Genomic DNA, 21,101 nt, shown 5'->3' on the forward strand with positions numbered 1-21,101 from the left:
TCATTAGTACCAGCCCTGAGTAGAAGAGAGGCTTCCTTTCAATCTACCCATAGTCAACCTCTGTAGATTTTCTTTGACTATTGAACTGTAAATATATGGAGAGCTCCTTCTGTGATGTACTTGTTCTCCTTAATGCTGCTGCTATCACTACAACAGGCAAAAGAAAACTGTAGTTCCTTGTCACATGCCTGGCTTCTAGGAGAATGATAAAGAATATCTTTCCTAAATGTTCTTAAAGAAAAAAAAGTCTCTAAACCTAAATTCTTCTAGCCCTTTCTTGTCTCAAGGCCAATTAATGCCTTGTAGATAGTCATATCACTTCATAAGTTGGTCAGGACCTTGTCCCAAATCTCAGGAAAGGCACTGATTATGTGAGTACACAAGAGGGGGTTGATGTTTTCCAGGGTTAAATGTTCTAGTTCTTGCTTGGGGATCTTGTATCAGATGGTGGGCAGAGCTTGTAACTCAGAAGATTATAACAAAGAAAGTTGTGTAGGGATTATAGATTTCTTAAGAAACCACAGATTTCTAAAGAACTTTCCTGGTTGGGGGTAAGAAAGAAGAGAAGAAAACATGAGAACATCAGGCATAAACTTCAGTAAGAAAGACTGGGTACTCTGTGATAAAGATCTCCTTAGACATACCTGAATCTTTACAAGAGAAGCAATTAATTATGCTAAACTTCTGCAGTACTGCAGTTTGTCCACCCAGGTGCCCTGATCTCACAATCCTATGTGTCTCTGTTTCTGTTCTTTTTACTTTGTTCACTGACCAGCTAGATGAATCCCTGAAGCCATGAACACCTTGACATGTATGCATGAACACACATGTATGCATGTTATATATGAATTTTTAACTAAGCTTATAAATAATGTTTCCCTGTGACTTTTTCAAATGTCTTTGGTGTTACTTATCTCTCCTTAGTCCCTCTACTCCCAATATTGATTCGTCATCCATGTTCAACTATCTCCCTCTCTAAGCTCCTTCTCCTCACTTCACACCCATGTTTTTGGCTTCATTCCTGGTTTCTTTGCTTCAGATTTATATTCAAATCTAAACATCCAGAAACAGAAACCGCAAATCAAACCAAACAATACTCTTTCTGAGTCTCAGTTTTCTTCCAGTCCATCAATTTGCTTTTAATTTTCACGATTTCAATTTTCATTACACTTTAACAGAATTCCTTTTTTGAAATATTCCATGTTTTAATTATCTATTAACCAAGAAGTAGACATTTAACTTGTTTCCATATACTCTCTATAGTGAACAGAATGACAATAAGAATGGCTGAGGAAGTAGATTGGTCATTCCTTTGGTATATGACAAGGTATACCTGGATCACATGGTAGATATATTTTTAGCTTTCTCCCCACTAATTTGCCTGGCTGCTCATTGGTACAATTTCTAGCCTTACACTTGGGTAGGACTATTGTTTGCACTAGTTCTTTGCACTACTATTTTTTTAAATAGCTGGGGTAGTTTGAAAGAAAATGGCCCCCAAGAGGAGTGGCACTGTTATGAGGTGTGTTTTGGTTGTAGTATGTATGACCTTGGAGGAAGTGTATCAATATGGAGGTGGACTTTGTGGTTTCATACATGCTCAAACTTCACCCAGTGTCTTGGTGACACCCATTTCCTGTTGACTGCAAGATACAGGACTCTCAGTTCCTTCTCCAGCACAATTTCTACCTTCATGCCACCATATCCCACCAGAATGATAGTGAACCTCTGAACTGTGAGGCATCCCCATTAAATGATTTCCCTTGTAAGAGTTGTCATGGTCATGGTGTTTCTACACACCCATAGAAACCCTAAGATAATAGCCATTTCTGATATTTTGAGAACTACTCCTTAGGGAAGAGGCTTCCATGTCAGTACCAGCTCAATTCTTTGAAGTCCAGTGTCTAAAATGTGGCATCTCCAGCAACAGGGTCTAACTTTGAGGTTCTAGAAATCAACAAAGGACAATGGCAAGAGCCTCTATTGGTTTGGGAGTCTCTAGGATCCCTTTGGCAAACAACTTGAAGGGAGGTTTCCTATGTCTGTCACACAAGTTTTATTAGATAAGCTGTGGCTCTTAGGGAGAGAATTATTACTTCTTTTGACATAACTACACTGTGTGTGTGCTCATAAGTGTATATATAAAATATGCTTCTTAAGAAAGTTTATAAAATAATTTGCCCTATGATTTTCAAAAACGCTTAATGTTTTATTTTGCTTTTCCAAAATCCCCAGAAAAAAAGTCCCATTTTTTGCCCACTTCTCCTGAATAACATATGTGTTCTGCTATCCCCATCTCTAGAGCTCCTTAATAGCTGTCAATTCATGATCCTTTTCTACATTTTTAGCTTTTGCAGTTACTTGGGGCTATATGCTCAAATGCATGCAATATATAAAAACCCATAAAACACATTAAGTATTAAGGAGCTATTTTATTTGAGCAAACCCAATGAAAAGTAAGAATGATCTCAAATTAAATCCTAAATTATGACTTAAGGAACTAAATAAAAATAAGAATTTATGAAAGCAAAAATTAACTACTTCAAAATATTTTTAAAGCCTTGTGTAAAATAGCTAGATGTAGAGAAAATAGAAACTGAGAGAAAAGAATTAGAAGGTTAACATTAGTAAAGAAGGGACATTACTATAGGAATCCTATGGATACATAAAAGTTTATGAAAGATTAAAAATTGAACAAATTGGGAGAGCTTAAAGAAATGAACATGTTTCTAGAAATTTATTACCCACACAAGTTAATGATTAAGCATAAGACAGTAAAACTATAACCACTAAAAATATAGGACCTGTGATCAGGCATCTCCCAACAAAGGAAAGTTCTGGTTTTTATTTTCCTCTATGGAAATTCAACCAAATGTTAAAGAGTCACTATCAATTCTTTTTAAAAGCATTCAAACACTTTAGTGAGAAACACTTCCTAACTCATTTCATGAATCCAGCATTATCATGACATAAAAGCTGATTAACAAAATGGAGAGTTTATACTTGCTGAGTAAGGGCTACTATGGAATCAACTGCAAAAATTAATAATTAGTGCAAAAATGCTAGTTATAATCTGACCAGAATCTGTTTGCTTTCTAGTAAGATCCTGATGCAGTTCAAGGAGAACCTGTTGTCCAAAGTCACCATATCATGTCCCATGATAAAGGAAGGATGTGGAAGCAAGGGAGAGTTCTAATGAACTGAAGAAAAGTTTATACAATTAGAGAGGATAAAATGGATACAGGTAATTTTGAAGCGTCCTCTACTGTCTTGAAGAGAGGGATGCCTGGTCAGTAATACACGTGGGGGAGTGCAAATTATGCAATAAGCAATGAGTTCAAACAAAAACCAATGCCCACACCACTGTTGTTTCTCTCTACAAGTCCCTTTCTCAGAGATGAAGAAGAAGGGGGGAGAGTAAGAGATAAAATAAAGAGTAACTCACCTTAATCTAGTCTCCAGAGGGAATGCTATCAGCTTAGTCTCAAGATAGGGACAGGGTGCCAGCAATTACTTGCCATAGAGTTAGGAGTCTAACTTTTGCTTTCTGTAATTTATTTTAGGATGTTTTGTTTTCCTGTTTTTGTCAGAGTCAAAGATCCAGTCTGACCTAGGACATGGGTATGAAGGACATATTAAGTCAGACATGTGAAGACCAAATCCCTTATTCTAGAGTCAACTTCTTGTCTGAAACCACATGGGAGACTTTGGCATTAGTGACTACTCTGTACTGATGCCCAATAAGCATCTGAGAAAGAGTTTAGCAATAAGGGTTAGAACAGTGGTTCTTAACCAGTGGGTCACAAACACTTTGGGTCAAATGACTTTCACAGAGGTCACATATCAGATATTCTACATAGCAGACATTTACATTATAATTCATAGCAGTAGCAAAGTCACAGTTTTGAAACAAATGAAAAGAATTTTGTGGGTGGGGGTCACCACATGAGGAATGGTATTAAAGGTTATTAAAGCATAAAAAAGGTTGAAAGCCACTGGTTTAGAAGTTTAAGCTTGTGTGCTGAATACAGTAAAGTAAGGAGTTAAAATAGAGAAGAGGCTTGAACTTGTGAAACAGTTTCAACTTTTTACCATTTTGTTTTGTTGATTTGTGCAAGGCAGTCACCATCCAACCCCCAACCCATCTCTTACCATTGGAAGACACTTTTTCCTGAACTAGACTCCTGTGACCACCAACCTTTGGCCTCTCAATGCAGCTCCTTCAAGAAGCCAGCAAGAGTGAGGGCCCTCTGGAACTGCTGTGCCACAAGGCATTACTGGTCAAGTCACTTGTTCAGGAGTTGTTGATAGTGTTTTTTTTCCTACTACTCCATTTGCCTACAAAATCCCTTGCTATTGTAGAAACAATGCAGAAAAAAAATACATTGTCAGGGGACTCAGATTCACTCAGCTTACAGAAATAAAGGGTGGAGGTTTCTAACAAGGGATCTAATAATCCTAAATATGATAAAAGGGGAGTTTTTTTAAACATTACAGTGTACAAGTTGCTTTGTTACAATAAAACCAATGCACGCACACACACACACACACACACACACACACACACACACACACACACACACACACACCGAAGCTGCTTTCTTATCCCAAGGGTTTTTCCTCTATTATTTACTTATTTATTTTCTAATTTTTAATCCCCCTGTCTGTTTTGGAGAATATTGTCTGAAGCAACTTTGCTCTCTAGGTCTAAGCGATCTCTGATGAAATTCTACAGCACAAATCTATCAACAGGAAACCCATTTTGAACTCATAGGTGATATTTTGTATTTAAACTTTCACATACAGTTTCCCATATCTTTAAATTTACACAGTCTTCTGTAGGGAACCAAGGAAATATTTTTTGAATGAAAGTGAAAAAAATTCCTTAAGGTCTTTAGCAATACATTACAGGAACAGAGGTGAACAAGACATTTGGAAGGAGAAAAGTGGTCTTTGTAACCCGACTGTCTAATGAGTTACTTATGCTTGTTCTACCATTTCTCTTCTAACAGGTGGCTATAAGACTCAGTATATGTATATATATATATATATGTATGTATATATATATATATTATGGTAATACTCGCTCTTTATAATTTCTCCTCAATTTGAGCCCCAACTTGGGTATCACCTCACCAGATGTCACAGGGATAAGGGTCCTGAATGGCAGAGGTGCTGAAGGAGCGGTAAGACCAGAGAAGAAAAATAAAGAATTCAAAAGCAAAACCTAGGACAAGAAAGTTTTTCATAATCTTATGGATTATTCCAAACAAGTTTGAATAAATGTACAACATCATATATACTTCTTTCTAGGGAAGAATAGGCCAAGGTCAGCAAAGAGCTGAATCAGAAATTGTTGACAAAAACAACAAAGGATACCTAAGAAACATGACCTAAGGAAATAAACCAGAAAATACAGCCACTCATATAGGGGTTCCCAGTTATAGAAACCTTTACTACTTTGAGGCCCTGACCCCAGCTGCCAACCAAACCTTATCAAGTCTGTCCCTGGATAAGGGTCCCTTCATCATTTAATCAGGATCTTGGAGAAAGCCTTGGGTTGGTCTGACCACAATAAATGGAAGGTATAGGGTTGAAAATGAGTACACCAAAACTAAAGATATATGAAGAAACCACCAGTTTATAAATGAAATGTAAAATATTATATTTAAAGAAAGTTTGATCAATATGCATGAACAATATTCATCCCAGAAAGCATGAGTTATTTAATGAAAATCTCAGTACTAAGCATGTCGTCTCTTCCTATGAGTTACTGGTCAGGGATGTACCAAAGCACCACAAACCATATAGGCTATTACAATTGCTCTTGGATGCTCACCATAACTAAATGGAGTGCTAAGATCCTATTGCCAAAATACCCACTTTGGTTGTGGGGATCAGTATAAGACTAATCAGGAAACATTCACCCTGTTAGCTAGATCTCATAGCACTTGAATGTGCCAATCATGCTGATGGAAAGAAAAGACACCAGTGGTCCTCCCCAGTGCTGTACCCTGCATGCTACAATACCAAACTACCAGGCAAGGGGTACCCACTGATGCAATTATAAGCACAAATGACTTTTTGGTTGTATTTGAGGCCTATACACAGGAGGAATTTTTTGTTTGGTATTGTAAATCTTATCAGAAGCCCATCATTGGGTCAAGCATAGACACAAGGGTGATCCTACTGGTGTTGCTTCTCTAGTCATATGGTCAAACTGCCTTCCTAATGTTTATGCTGATACACAGATAATTGTGTTCCTTTCCATCTTCATCAGAGAAAAGCAGAGATGAATTAACTGGCTAAAGTGCTGAAGAAAAGCATCACAGTGAGTGATTAGATGTAGAGGGGATATCTGTCTTAACATACTTCTATATGAGACTGAAAACTTTGTGGAAGAGTAGGTTAAAGAATGTAAGAGCTGGAGGGCTAGAATTATAGCTATGACACAATGACTTTTAGATATGGCATTGTGCACATCTGATAAAAGCAGCTATGGTTGTCTGTACCAAACCTGCAGAAGATCAAGATAATCAAGCTTTCATGTGGATGTGAGAAGGTATCTGGAGGCCCCACGTTTCATGGAGGAGCAATCAGTATAGTTTATGACTGCTGACTGACAATGAATCACTTTCATAAGGGTTATGGTAGCCAAGAGGTTGTTCATCTTCCAGTGAATAGTACATTTCATAGGATCAGATCTAATTACAGTCAGGGAGAATTAAAATAATAGCAACCATAAGAAAAGAAGACATGGGATCAGTAGTGAGAAAGATTAGTGGGACCCAAAGAGAATGGGGGACAAGTAATGTGGCATGGATGAGATCAAAACAAATTGTATAGATCTATGTAATTATCAGATAAAATAAAAATATTATTTTAAAAAGAATAAATAAATATGAGTTTCTGTTAAATTATCAAATAACCAAAGACACTCATGTTCCGACTGTTGATTTTATTTTAGTACATTGGGTAGAATTAAGATGATCTTAGAAAGGGGCCGGGAAAGAGTAGCAGATTGTGTTCATGTTTAACTCAGAAGTGTTGACTGGTCTTGATGAGATATTCTGTCTGGCAGTTCTGGACTATGATTTCATTGAGGAAGAAGCATATGGTATTTCTGTTACTTGCTACTGAGTAGCAACACAGGCTCCAAGGTCTCAGAGCTGCTATCCCTTCTTCCAATCACACTAGTTGGAGCAGAAGTTACTTTGCAACCTAAAACATATAACATAAGAACAAATGAAAACATGATCTGACTGCTTTGAGACTTGAAGAGAACTGAAATGGGGAGGGATGGATTATGGTTACAATTAACCAAAGGGTCCCTAGGGTGAGATCACATATTGCAAACAGTAATTATATCAAGCCTTTCTAGATCACGATTTCAAAAATCACCTCCCGTTGCTGGATAGTTTTATCTCAACTTCAGACAAGCTAAAGTCATCTGAGAGGAGAGAACCTCATTTAAGAAATTGATTCCATAAGATGTTGCTGTAGGCAAGCATTTTAACTAGTAATTTATGGGGTATGACCCAGTCCATTGTGGGTGGTGCCTTCCCTGGGCTGGTGGTCTTGCATTCTATAAGAAAGTATGCAGAGAAAGCCATGGGGAGCAAGCCAATAAGAAGTGTTCCTCCATGGCCTCTGGAACAGTTCCTGCTTCCAGATTCCTGCCCTTCATGAGTCCCTGCCCTAACTTCCTTAATGAACAATGATGTGGAAGTCTAAGCCAAAAAAATCCTTTCTTTCTTAAGTTGTTTTGAGTCAACCCTAACTAAGACATTTCCCACATAAGTCATATAAGAACTACCCACTGACCATCCAGTGTATGCAAAACCTTCCTGGGGGAATGTGGATACAAGTAATAAACAAATGCACTTTAAGAAAAACTTCGGAAGTTAATATAAACATCAGTAATTTCCATGAATGATAGTTCAGATTTGTTAAAGCACTGGATAAGGCTTCCTATTGAATATTTATAAGATGGTAGCTAATCTAGAAACAAACAAATCCTAAGTAGACCTGACTTCCTGTAGAATATAAAATTGCTGGCATAGTGATTAGTAGTTGGGGGAAATGGTAAGAATATCACCGGGAGAGAGCATAGGCATGTCAAGGCTTCCTTTGAGTTGGTGAAGGAACACTTACCTACCCTCAACGTGCTTTCCCTGTCACTTACTTGCACTGTGCACTTGGAGGGCTTTCTTCAAGGTGGAGGTCAGGGGGAATGTGCCCTGACCACAGAAAGAGCCAGTGAAGTCATCCATATCAATGGCCCAGATCATGGCACCCCCAAAACTGTTATTCTTAAGCCACTGAGCCTGGTTAAGAAAAAAGGACAGCAGGAGTCACTTGGTTTCCTGGGACTCAGAGTCAGAGTCAGGGCCCAGCACATCAGTACCACTTATGCCTTACCTTGATATGAAAGCTCTTGATATCGTCATAGCCAACCCACTCATTACCATGGTAGGCATAGGGCACTTGTTGAGCAGCGTTCCAGACCTGAGTGGCGCCATTGTTCAGGAAAGTGCAAATCTTAAAAAAGTTAAGAATTTCAGATCCTTTAAATATTAATTCCATGTAAGAAAAAGTGCGTATACATAGTTGTTTTCCTTCCCTGTCTTATCTCCACAAGACTTTCCCTAGGTCTCTAATTGATTACATTTGTAGTTAAGAAGATTCAGATGTGTTTTATTTTGTGTACTGGATATCACACCCAAGGCCTTGCCAATAATAAGTGCTTCATTCTCATTTGTTTTTGTTTGTTTGTTTGTTTGAGAGAGGATCTCAGTCTATATAGCTTATACTCACTTCAAAATGGTGATACTTCTGCTCTGTTTATCAAATACAGAGATAATGGGTATGAGGCACCATGCCTGCCAAATATATGAATAATATATCGCTGTGTAATATAAGCCCATTTTTATTTCTCCGATACTGGAGACTGAAGCTACGACTATATATGTCCTAGGCAAGAGATGAACAACTGAGATATATCTCCATCTTAAGCTACTTTTTAATTGTTCACAGATGATCAATATTTTAATTTTGTCAATTTTTAGTTCTGGAATTCATAGTAATCTGAGACTTTTCGATTGTTTCCATATTTATTTATTTATGGAAATATACAAATGTTCTTGAGAATATGGTGTGTAAATGGGAAGGACAGTGTGTTACTAACTTCTGATCATTTTTGGTTACTTGGAGACTATGGTATAAAACTTTAAGTCCTTAAAATAAAATTCTGCTTAGTGCAAGTAGGAGATAAAATGAAAGGGTCAGACTATTTTTCAGGTTATGTACAAGAAATTCTCAGGGCACATTAAGCCACCTACTGACCTCATAGTAGGCCCAGAGTCCAGTTTTCTTTGTGTAGGGCCCTGGATGGCCACCACGATTGCTAGGTGCACCAATTCCAGTTTTAGAAGAGTCACTCAAGATGAAGGTGTGTCCATAGGCTGGGAATCCAACAACCAGCTTCTCAGGTGCTGCCCCTTTGTTCTTCCAGTTGTCCATGATGTATTTCTACCATGGCAAAAGTTAGCTGTAGGACCCAAGCCACTGAACACCTATGCTTAGTTATGTTAGCTCTTCCTTCTATCAGTTCAAATTTCTCCATGTTAACTTAAAAAGTGATTAGGTAGTTTCTTCTAAAAAATTCAATAAATATGAATTTATAGTCAACGAGACATGATTTGTGACTTAGGAATGTGACATTTGTATTATTTGTGTTGATTTTTTTTTTATCTAAATCTCGATATGGTCTGTCTCTTCACTTATCTGAGTGTTATCTTACTATGTTGTGGAAGGCCTCGATGCCAGTTTCAGTTGGGGATCTGTATAATGGACTGTTTTCTCCAGTGTAGCCTTCCCAAGCTCCATGGAGGTCATATGTCATGACTTGAATATAGTCCAAGGACCTAGGTAAAAGGAAGATTCTTAAAATCATTTCATATGGCTATTCTCCATACCTATGACAGCAAAACACCTTTTCCTAAACCTCTGAGCAAAGACTTTGGGCAGCGAGACATCCCAAAGAAGAGAAAACTCTGCTCACACTATAGTAGTACAGGACAATGTGCATCACTCACTGTGACAGGTGTGGGACCTCATGGCCAGATTTGAATGTGGAGATGGCACCATCAACTGCGGCAGTGACCAACAGTCTGGGCTTTTTATTCTTACTCACCTCCTTCTCAAAAGCTTTATGAATTTCCTACAGAATAATAAGGTATAGAATGATATAATTGAAATTATTAAACTCCTTAAGCAAAATGCATGTTAAAGTGCTTTTACATATTTTATCTTAGTTTAGTATATCAGCATATAAATGAAGTCATGAGGGTAGATGGTGTTAATAAACTTTACAGATGCCTAATATTCACAGGTAATAGAGATTTTTCACAAAGTCCCACAGAAAGCTAGTAGCCATTTAAAAACCAAGACAAAGGTCTTAAACACCAGTCAATGCACCCCAGCATCATCATGCTCTGGAATTACACTTGCTTTTATACTCTGGACCCAGCTTTCATTTGTGATGCACTACTCGATGGCTGTAGCAATATGTCATTAGAAGTCACTTTGTAATTATGTTCACTTAGTGAAATGATTGTAGTCTGATGTCCCTTAGGGGATGTGATTTATTTACTCAGGTTTTTGGCTTCAGAGACATTGTCAGGGATGGGATCTTTGGAAAGAGAAACCTTTGAGTTTTCAAAACCTTTGAAAGAGTCCTTCCTTCCTTACCTGTATCAGGACAGTAAAGAGATGCTTGTCCCTAGGAGGGCTTCCATGACAGCCAGGATACTGCCAAAATAAGTTCAATCCATCAAAGCCATACTTGCGCAGGAATTTGATAACTGAAGTAATGAAAGACTGCCGACTCTCAGGAGTAGAGACCATGGTGACAAAGCTACGGAATATCCAAAGTAAATCATAGTAATGCTTCAAGACTCTGAACACACTAGAAGACAGATGTTTTATTGATGAATAGCTGCCTCTGAGCCCTTCCTACAGAGTCAATCAATTCTGTGGGTTTTTCCAAACATCCTGCTCTAATGCCTGCTCTTGGAAGACATTTCATTTATTTTATTCTTACTTGTTCTAACTTTCTTTGAAAGTGATCGTATTGTTTTGAAAGCAACTAACACAGTTCAACATGCTTGGTCTTCAAATTGTTCCCAAGTTCATATATTCCTAAAAATGTCATATTGCTTAAGCACCTTCATTTCTTTTCCCTTCTTTTGAAAATAAGGAGCTAAAGTATGCCAGTTGTTCCTCTTGCTTTGTATTTGGAGATACTTTAAGAAGGATGTCGGTTAGCAATAAGGTGACTAAAGCTTAGGGGATGGAGTAGCACAATATCTATCCTAATTTAACTATGAAATACACACTAGTCTTTTAGTTAGTATTGAGGTTCCAGTATAAACATTTCTTTTCTTTTCTTTTCTTTTTTTGGATTTTCGAGACAGGATTTCTCCGTAGCTTTTGGTTCCTGTCCTGGAATTAGCAGACCAGGCTGGCCTCGAACTCACAGAGATCTGCCTGCCTCTGCCTCCCGAGTCCTGGGATTAAAGGCATGCGCCACCACTGCCCAGCTTAAACATTTCTTTAGTTAACATATTTACTTAGTGGAAACCCTACGTAATTTTTGGAATTACGTAGGAAACAGAGATCACGCTGTGATAGTTTGTCTTTAATAGTAAATGAATGAGAATCTCTCTGCAGGGTACTTACGGGGCAGCTCCAAAGTTCCAGCATCCAAGGGACAGGAGTGTTTTCAGCTGGTTGTTCCTTTAGAGCAACAGGAAAGAGGAAACTCAAATCCCAAGGGTCCTTCTAGTTAAATGGCACTGTTCATAGTACTGAGCCTTTTCATCTGATTCATTTTCATCTGATTTATTTTGCATGACAAAATAAATCTGTGAACAGTTTTCTCCACTACTGAAACTTTTATTATAATTATTTTTTGCATTGCCATTATCCTATAGAACATCAATGCCACTTGTACAAATCTAACATAAGGTACAGATTATTGTAAATTCATATTTTTATTTTTGATGTTATAATATAGCCAGGCAAAGGTGGCAAATACTTTTAATTCCAGAAGTCATGGAGGCAGAGGCAGGCACATCTTTGTGAATTTGAGGCTAACCTGGTCCACAGAGTAAATTCCAGATAAGTCAGAGATACATAGAGAAACCCTGTCTCTAAAAACAAAACAAAACAAAAGTAATTATAATATAGTTACATTTCCCCCTTGTTTTTTTCTCTTTCTAGCTCCTCCCATATATAGCTCCCCACTCTCCTTCAAATTTGTGTCCTCTTTTTCACTAATTGTTAGTGTATTCACATATGTGTATATATGTGTGCATATTATATATATATATATATAAGAATTTTATACATGAGCACTGTATCTACATCTCTCCCATTCTTTTCTCTCTGCACTCCAACTCCTCCCAAGCTCCTCTTCCAAAATACTTGCAAACAATGTACTGTTCGATATTTCTAGTGCTCACAACTTAATAGCACAATTATCTCAAATCCTGTCCAATGAAATAAAATGGTACATCTTAGTTGAGATATCGTGTTTTCAGTATTGCTGACACTTAACACAACTTCAGTGAGTTGGAAATATATACATTCTTGGGAATAGTAGTTTAAAATATTAATTTCCAAAGTGCAAGGTTCATAAGGAGACAACACTAAACTTTTAAGTACATTGATTCTTCCTCCTCAGAATCCTAAGGAGAAAGGAAGATTATGCTGGAATAGGTACTCACATATTATCAAGTTATCTGTGATGCAAGAAATATAAGAGGTTTTTTCCATTATAAATAATAGCTTATATTCTTATAGCTGTATGCAGGATATTATCATTAATCATGGTAGAAGTTGCCTGTCTTCCTTGTCTTACATGTTAATTGATATACTTAATAGATCTGTAAATTACAAGTTACCAGGAATTGTTTCATTTTCCACAAAAGATTATTCTATTAGAATGTAGAAAACTCTTCTTATGTGGAAAGCCCTTCTGTATGCTGTAAATATGTCTTATTACCATTGGTGATTTGGCCAATAAACAGACAGAATAGAGCCAGGTGGGAAATTCAAATAGAGAGACAGGGAGAAAGAAGGCAGAGTCTGTGAGTCACCAACAGCCACTGGACAAGCAAGATGTGAGCAACAAGCCATGAGCCTCATGTTAAATATAAATGGGTTAATTTAAGATGTTAAACCTAGTTAGTAGGAAGCCTGTGTCATTAGCCAAAGTTTTTAAATAATATGAAGCCTCAGAGTGGGTATTTGGGAACAGGCAGACAGGAAAGAAATCTCCAGTTACAATCTTCTGATTGTTGAGCTATTTCATGTTTCTAATTTATTGGATGTTCGACCTCTCCCTTTCTGATAAAATTAATTGATATCATGGTGGTTGGTTCTGAGCGATTAAAAACACTAAGAAAGGAAAAGTAGCTAATTTTTAAACACTGAATGGACTAGGTGATATAAGTTATATATATATTTCTCTTCAGGTAGAATTATGAAATTGCACCACTACCTCATATCAAATGTACAAACCAAACCAATGCAGATTAAAGACACAAACATAAGTTGTGAAACTATAACACTCCCTGAAAGGAGCATGAGTAAGTCTGCACAAATTTGGCCTGAACAGCGATTTTTTTTAGAAAGATCTCCAGAACAATGAGAAGAGAAAGAAAGATTTTCACTGGGATTGCCTCACAGCACATCTCAGAACACAGGAGACACAATCAGCAGACTAAAGAGACAAAACTGGAGAACAAGAGGAAATATTTGAAGACCATTTATCTGGTAAAGGGTTACCATGCAATATATGTCATAAACCAAAACCTCCAAGAATAAACAACCTGAGTGAAAAATGGGCTAACATCATGATTGGACATTTTTTTAAAACAAATCACTTGTAAGTATATGAGAAAAGTACTTTAAGTTTATACAAACCAGAAATAATTTGATTAAATAATATTGAAATATCACCTTCACCAACTAGAATGACTATAATAAGAATAATAAAACATGACAATTTTGTCAAAGAAATTTATAAAGAAAACATTTAGATGTTATTGGTACAGGTATAATTTAATGTAGCCAATAGAGAAAACAATCTAAATAATCCTTTAAAAGTTACAAATCCAGAAAATTGACATGTTGATTTCTTTCCAACAGATATGAAATCAATGGGTTGACAAGATAGTACTGATACTATGAATTTCACAAAAATGTAAGATATAAAATCCCTTATTGTGTCCTCAGGTGAATAAGTAGACAGAAAAGATATGCTGTATGTAAGCACTGAAGTTTAATCATACAAAAAATGAGAAATTTGTCCTATATAACAGTGTGCATGAACATGGAGGAGACATTGATAAACAAAATACATAACATACAGAAAAACAAGAAGTGTGTGAGTGGACTTTTGAATATTTAAACTCAGATGTAAGAGAACTGGTACTTATCACAGCCTGGTCAGAGAAAAGAGGATTAGGTTAGTAATACATACAAGTTGTACAAAATCTAATTGATATAGAAAATGCAATTTCAAGATATCACATTTATTCAATGTGTTTCTTATAGTTAATAAATAGTAAGCAGCATTTTAGAAACTATCAATAGTAGATTTGACTATTAAAAGTAGGTTGTTCAAGGGCAGGGAAGATGTCTCAGTGGATATATGTACTTGCCATCAAGTCTGATTACTTTAATTCAATTCCAAGTGCCCACCAATGTATTGACAGAGCTCATCCTAAAAACTGTCCTCTGACTTCCATATGTGACATGCCTGTGAACATTCATTCACATCTACAGACGCAATAAATAAATATAATACATTTTATACATGTGTTTAAGGCAACACATATATTAATAAACACAAGAAATATTTTGTAATACATAAATGTTTCAAGCTATTATTGTTTTAGTGATAAAGTATGTCATTTTGTGGAAATAAAAGGCATCAACTGGACAACTGAGTCTCTACCTCAAATCCATCAACTCTGTACTGTTAAGAAGCATTGACATGTGGCAATTTTTGACCTCACAGATACCAAATTACACATCATCTCTTTCCCTTACCTTTTCTTTAAGTTATTAAAGTTTTTGTAGTCATCTAAGTCTTTCTTTTTGGTCATGGTGATATTGTTTTTCCAAATTCCAGCAAAGGAATAGATTAGGTGAGTACACAGACAAGGATCAATGTCATCAGGCTTAACGCCTTCCATATCTGACTGATACTGAGCCCAGTTGTTGAAGTAACACATCAGCTGGTAGGCAGAGTCTGTGAGAGGTGAGGAATAAGAATAATAGGCTTTCATAGAAGCTGATAACCTGGGTTCATAGTTTGTCCCTGCTTCCTTTCTTTCCTATACCCCAGAAGCCTGATTTCTAGTTAGAAGTGATTGTTGTGAGAACTCTCACAGACTGACACATAACTCCAACCTAGGAACAGCAACTGATTTAAAGTAGGTTATATTCAATTTGGAAAAATTCATTGGAGCAGTTTGGTTTCCTTAGACTTGTAATAATAGGGATCCAGTTGTCATGTGGAGCTAAGCAGATATCAGTTTATGGCTCTCTAGTGATCATGCCATGTGTGATAGCAGAGATAACAGAACAAATAGTGGACTTTCCACAAAGTTAACCCATTTCCTTCTGTATGTCATCTCTTGGTCATGTTTTATAAAATATAAATATTATAATTAATAATCACCTATATTAAGAATATTGGATGATGAGTAATTTAGGGAGATCTGAGGCTTTATTAATAATAAAACATAGAGCCACTGACTTACTCAGATGGGCATTCAGTAGGAGGTTGAGACCTAGGAACAGAAAACACATGTTTAGCTGCTGTTCACTAAGAACTTATTCAGAAGCTCATAGGCTTTCCTGATTATTACAGATTGTCACGTCCTCAGTACTACTTTTCAGCTATGCTAAGTAGCGATCAATTTAGCAAATACATGCCCGTCTCTTATTTCACTGCTCAGAATGAGCCATAGGCCTGTCTTCTACCTTCCACGTTATACTTTTATTGAATATAAAGACTATAGAAGATGGTTGAAAATACAGTGAGAAAAGAAATGTCAGACATCTTTATACAGCAGCTAGTGTGCATTTAGCCAGAAAGCAAGGTGGCGGTTTCAAGAAAAGAAACCATCTCAACATTTACACAGAGAAGTATGTTCTTGGCCTTCAGAATAAGACCTAAGCTACATGTGACTGCTTCTCTCTTGCCTCTGTTCCACATGATTATTTGCTAAATCTGTCATAGATGCATACTTTACTCGGTACATTTAAATACTTCTTTGGGGCCCCTCGAGAATTCTTTCAGAATTTCATCAAAATGCTAGTTTAAATGGAATCGTTCCTTATAATCTCATAGAGAGTAACACTATTCAAAGGTATGGCTTTGTTGGAGTGAATATGTCCTTGTTGGGTAGCTTTGAGGTTTCCTATGCTCAGGATACCACCCAACGTCTCATTGACAAGATGTAGAACTCTCAGCTCCAGCACCTGCCTTCATGGCGCCATGCTCCCTGCCATAATGATAATGGAATGAACCTCTGAAACTGTAAGCAAGTCACCCCAATAAAATGTATTACTTTGTAAGGGCTGCTGTGGTCATAGTGTCTTTTCAAAGCAATAAAAATGCTAACTAAACAGCCTGTAACTCTAAAAATTTCCTAATCTGTCTTGAGTCTACTGCCAGAAAATTATCACTATGTTTATAACATCAATCTGAGAATATTTTACCAAACTGCTTACTGAGCCTAGTGCTAAATTGGTCTTTAATGTCTCTTTCTCTCCTCCATGATGTTTTAAAAACAATGCACTATTTAAAGTGTAAAGGTAATGATGTTTCTTCTTTAGAAATCATTAAGTGGGCTTAATAAACATTGGAATGATTTATAAAAGAAAAAATAAAATACAAATTCACTCTACTCAGGGATCACATGTTCAAATCTGCCTCTCATTTCAAAGACTGAATGTACCTAGCCTTGTAAAATACAAAGCATCACCTAAAGCAGAGAATTAGATTTCTTCTGAAGCCTTGAGATGTTTTATATGAAGCCTTGAAGCGTCTGTGAAAACCCGATGAAATTACACCAGAGTAACAATGATTTAAGACTCAAGATGCCTCTACTCAGATTAAACACAGTTCATTTTCTTATGACAATATCTCACCATGGAACTTAGGCTAGTTGTGGCATAGTTCCTTCTGTCTTGGTAACTTGAGTGTTGGAATTATAGGCTTGAACCACCATCAAGCTGAACAGACCACTATTGTTCTATTTAACAGATTAAGGTTGATGTTTCTATCTTAAAAATTTCTGAATTTCAGCAAAGTTTGGAAATTACAGATTTAGCACAGCTAGTATATTTTGGGATTACCTAAAATATCTAAAAATCATACCGTGTGAATGATTTAATTGCTAAGGGTTACACTTTATGTCATCACTGACTTAAAAGACTATACAGGGTGACTAAAGAATAATTCTGAGTAACTTCTTACATAGTTTGGTAACAGTACTGCTTCATCTTAGACAAAGCTATTCTATGGACATAACCAATAAATAAAAATAACACCAAGAAAGAAACTTAGTTCACTCACCAGAGGGAAATCATGCCAAGAAACACAGCCAATTACCTAGGGCTAGTAAAGTCTTGGACCTTGGAAAAGAATGTCAAGTTTCTACCTTACTATATCAGCATATCTCCTACATACATAAAAATATTTAACCTTCTACCTACAGTTAAATATTGTTCTTACCTCTCATTAAACAAACATCTCCTTGAAGCAGAATGAGACTATTACATAAAAGCACAATTGGTAACTGATCAAAATTCAGAGAACAATTGACTATGTAGTGTTCCAGCCATAACTGATGCATCAATAATATAACTCCTATGTCAAAGTCTCAAGGATAATAGTAGAAGATGTGGGTAGAAAGATCTGAAGAGCTACAGGACCAGGGAGATTTCTATGAGATTTTTATCTCATAAAAATATGAGATAAGCCACACCTATGAAGTCTCAAAAGCATTGTGGCCAGAAAAGGAGTGCCAATATCAATGTTAACATAAAAGAGGGTAATTTCACCTGCTCTCAACCCTACACAAAGAACTATGGCCAACTAGTAAATGTTGAGAGTAAGAAAAATAGTCTTCCCTTACTGCTCTTCGAACTGGAGAGGGAGGGGGAGGAGAGTGGGGGAAAGGGGAAGGAAATGGGAGGAGGTAGAAATTTTTAATAAAAAAAAAGAAAAGAAAAATAGTCTTCCCCAGGGAAAGTCCTGAAATTGGTAATCCAATAGCAAGCACTCAGCCCAAATATCACATACATACCAACAGCATTATAAAAATAATAATAAAGAAACCAAGTAAGAAGTCTCTAGATCTGATTATATACTCACCAATGATGAGAATGAGCTTGAACATGGTTGCCTTCAGTACTGATCCAGCACAGTCTTGATTAGTTTTATATAATATTTTTGTCCCTATTAATCACAAAGGTTTTCAAAGAAAATGTTTATTAGACTATATCTGTGGCTAATTGGTAAATCAACAGGTCCCTACTACTGATTCTGCTTTTAATGCCATGCCTCCTAGCAGGAGGTAGAGTACACAGTAACAAATAAGCACTGTGATGCTTAAGAACCTTTCCCCCACATCCCAAGGCTGGTAAACATCTATTAAGATACTGCCATCAGGTTTTCTTTCACAGAATTTTTATACCTGGCACCAAAGTATGTTTCTATTGGCAGGTAAACAATAAAAACCTTTGGAAGTTATTAGCTTTGCTTGAATAATGGTTGGTTGTTCCTAGAATAATTCATGTGTAATTTATATGGTCAGTGCCAAAAACTTTCCTTTTCCCTATTGAGGGGCCACTTTTCTCAACATTTACTTCACATTTGTTTTTAGGAATGGGCAAGATTTGGGGGATTAGGGATTCCAAAGAAAGAGCTACATGTACTGGGACAGTAGATATGAAGTGCCAAGAGGTGGAGGGAAGAACCCAGGCTGAAAGCAGGAGTTAAAAATAGACATTTAGGAGTCATCAGAATAAAGCGTACATTTAAGAATATTTAGTGAAGCCAGGATGAAAACAAAATAATTGTCTAGACTGAGCTCAGGAGCCCTCCCATGTTTAAATACCAGAAAGATGAGGAAACAGACAAGGAACTGATGGACATTCAAAAATAGAAAAGGACGAAGTGATTAATGAGAGAAGATTTTAAGGAATGAGGTAATCAACCACGTGTTGGCTCACACCTCTAATCCTTGCAACAGGAGGCTTAGGAAAATTTCTATGAGTTTGAGTCAAGCATGGACTCCATAGTGAGTTCCAGGGGAGCTTGAACTATAGTAATATCTTGTATCTAAAACAAAGAAGGAAAAAAGAAAAGGAGGAGGGGAAGAGGGAAGAAGAGAGAGAATCTGGTGTACCCATAATGTTAAAAGTTAGTGACTGTATACTATTTATATATCAGTACATGGTCTTTGAGGTTAGAATTCATATCTGGCTTATAATTATTTTGAAATGTTTCATATGAAGAAAAAAGCATATGAAAGCTGAATAAACAACTGAAAAGGAATAGTTGGAATCACTCACAGAGCATCATCATACTCTCTGCTTCTTCTTTGCCCACAAACAAGATGGCTGTCCTAGAATAAACTGAAGGAACAATCACAACTTCTAAAGTTCTCATATTGGCAGAATAGTCATGCTGAGAAGTATCACTTCATCTATCTAATGTCATCCTTATAAACTTCTAGGAAGAAGAATTTCAAAGATTAGACGGTTGAGGTGAAAGTTTAAGGAAGCAAAGAAAGCCAGGCAGAAAAAAAGAGATCAGAAATTGTTTCTTTGAAAATATTAAAAACATGGATGAATCCTAAGGCAGATATACAAAAAAGGAGAGTGTGAGAAGAATTGCTTGAATAAAAATAAAGTATATTCTTTACAACCAATTCCATGGAAATAAAATCATGATATTCACCCCTCAAATATTTTACCAGAACAGCCCCATGAAAATAAATAGATTGCGAATCTCAGATTGAACAAGAGGTCCAGGTAATGGTAAAAAAGAGCAAAAGGAGCACTAAATACCAGTAATATTAGTGAGGGCAAGGTATCCTGTCAACTATGGACTTATGAAAGAAAGGGGAAGAGTGAATAAGGAAAGAAAATTTTCAATGACAAATGAAGAATGGCCAATGTAGAGTTATAATGTCAAAATTGCTTCTTGTCAGATCCTGTGAGGAAAGAATCAGGAAAGACTGAGGCTCTGTGTCTGAGTATCAACTCACCTGTGGCAAGAATGAGCTTGGCCATGGTGTCTTCAGGACTGCTACAGAAGTGTTCCATTTAGTTGGCTTTTTATATCATTTGAAATCTCAGTCACCACAGAGTTTTCTAGTGGAAAGTTTTCAGCATGATGTGTGTGTGTGTGTGTGTGTGGCTAATTATTAACTCTATAGATCTACACTACCAATTTATATTTTAGTGTTTTTCCAATACCTTTATTGCCCTGTATGGATAAAATTGTCATGTCTTCTAGAAGTGGGTGGAGACCATAACTCCAGTGAACAGCCTTGTAGCCTAGATAATTTTGGCAATCCCAGACATGTATCACCTCTTTAGGTACAGCAACTCATTTTTACTGTGTATACTTCCTACCTAACCAAACAGAAATTCTTATTCCAAAGAAATAATATAATTCCATGTTAGTTGTTAGTCATTTTCAAACATTTTTACTTCCTTCAGGTAATCACATGAAAGTCCTAAGGTTGGGGACTGAGGGAAATTCTTATTCAAAAGAAATAATATGAGCTGTTCCTGTGCTGAGCAGATCCAGAGAGGTGAGTGAGTGGCCGCGTGACCAGATGGTCCCAGGGAACTGAGTACAGGCCCCTCCAAGGTATGTTCTCTACTGCTGGTTTTCTTCACCACATTCCACCCTGCCCCCTAGTATCCCTTTTCATCTGCAAAGTTCTTGGATCCCCCAACTCAGCCTGCTTCAGGACTGAGGGGTCCAGGAAGCCAGT

At 36.8% G+C, this 21,101-nt stretch overlaps 1 protein-coding gene across 2 annotated transcripts; it reads right to left on the reverse strand.

Annotated features, from left to right (window-relative positions):
- Positions 1 to 7,126: 7,126 nt before the first annotated feature.
- LOC119800984 (acidic mammalian chitinase-like) lies at positions 7,127 to 20,388 on the reverse strand. Of its 2 annotated transcripts, XM_038311391.1 has the most exons (11): positions 18,464 to 18,533; positions 15,840 to 15,869; positions 15,124 to 15,325; positions 11,743 to 11,799; positions 10,753 to 10,918; positions 10,098 to 10,222; positions 9,803 to 9,926; positions 9,346 to 9,531; positions 8,422 to 8,541; positions 8,186 to 8,327; positions 7,127 to 7,221 (listed from the first exon to the last, which is right to left on the reverse strand). In XM_038311391.1, exons 1-11 carry the CDS (start codon positions 18,486 to 18,488, stop codon positions 7,127 to 7,129), a joined length of 1,272 nt encoding a protein of 423 aa, XP_038167319.1. In that variant the 5' UTR covers positions 18,489 to 18,533. The 2 variants fall into 2 exon arrangements, with proteins under 2 accessions (XP_038167319.1, XP_038167318.1); XM_038311390.1 differs by lacking the exons at positions 7,127 to 7,221; positions 18,464 to 18,533 and adding an exon at positions 20,364 to 20,388 and having other exon boundaries at positions 8,178 to 8,327.
- Positions 20,389 to 21,101: the final 713 nt, after the last annotated feature.

Source organism: Arvicola amphibius, chromosome 14 (assembly GCF_903992535.2).
Source record: "Arvicola amphibius chromosome 14, mArvAmp1.2, whole genome shotgun sequence".
In the NCBI taxonomy this organism is placed as follows: domain Eukaryota; kingdom Metazoa; phylum Chordata; class Mammalia; order Rodentia; family Cricetidae; genus Arvicola; species Arvicola amphibius.

What these genes read in the sequence shown, in the direction of transcription:
- LOC119800984 (XM_038311391.1), bottom strand. Translation starts at nt 18,488, where the DNA reads ATGTTCAAGCTCATTCTCATCATTG. An exon ending in TTTAATAACTTAAAGAAAAG is followed by an intron (nt 11,800 to 15,123) that starts GTAAGGGAAAGA and finishes GTTGCTCTAAAG; the next exon opens with GAACAACCAGCTGAAAACAC. An exon ending in CCTCCAAGTGCACAGTGCAA is followed by an intron (nt 7,222 to 8,185) that starts GTAAGTGACAGG and finishes TATATGTTTTAG; the next exon opens with GTTGCAAAGTAACTTCTGCT.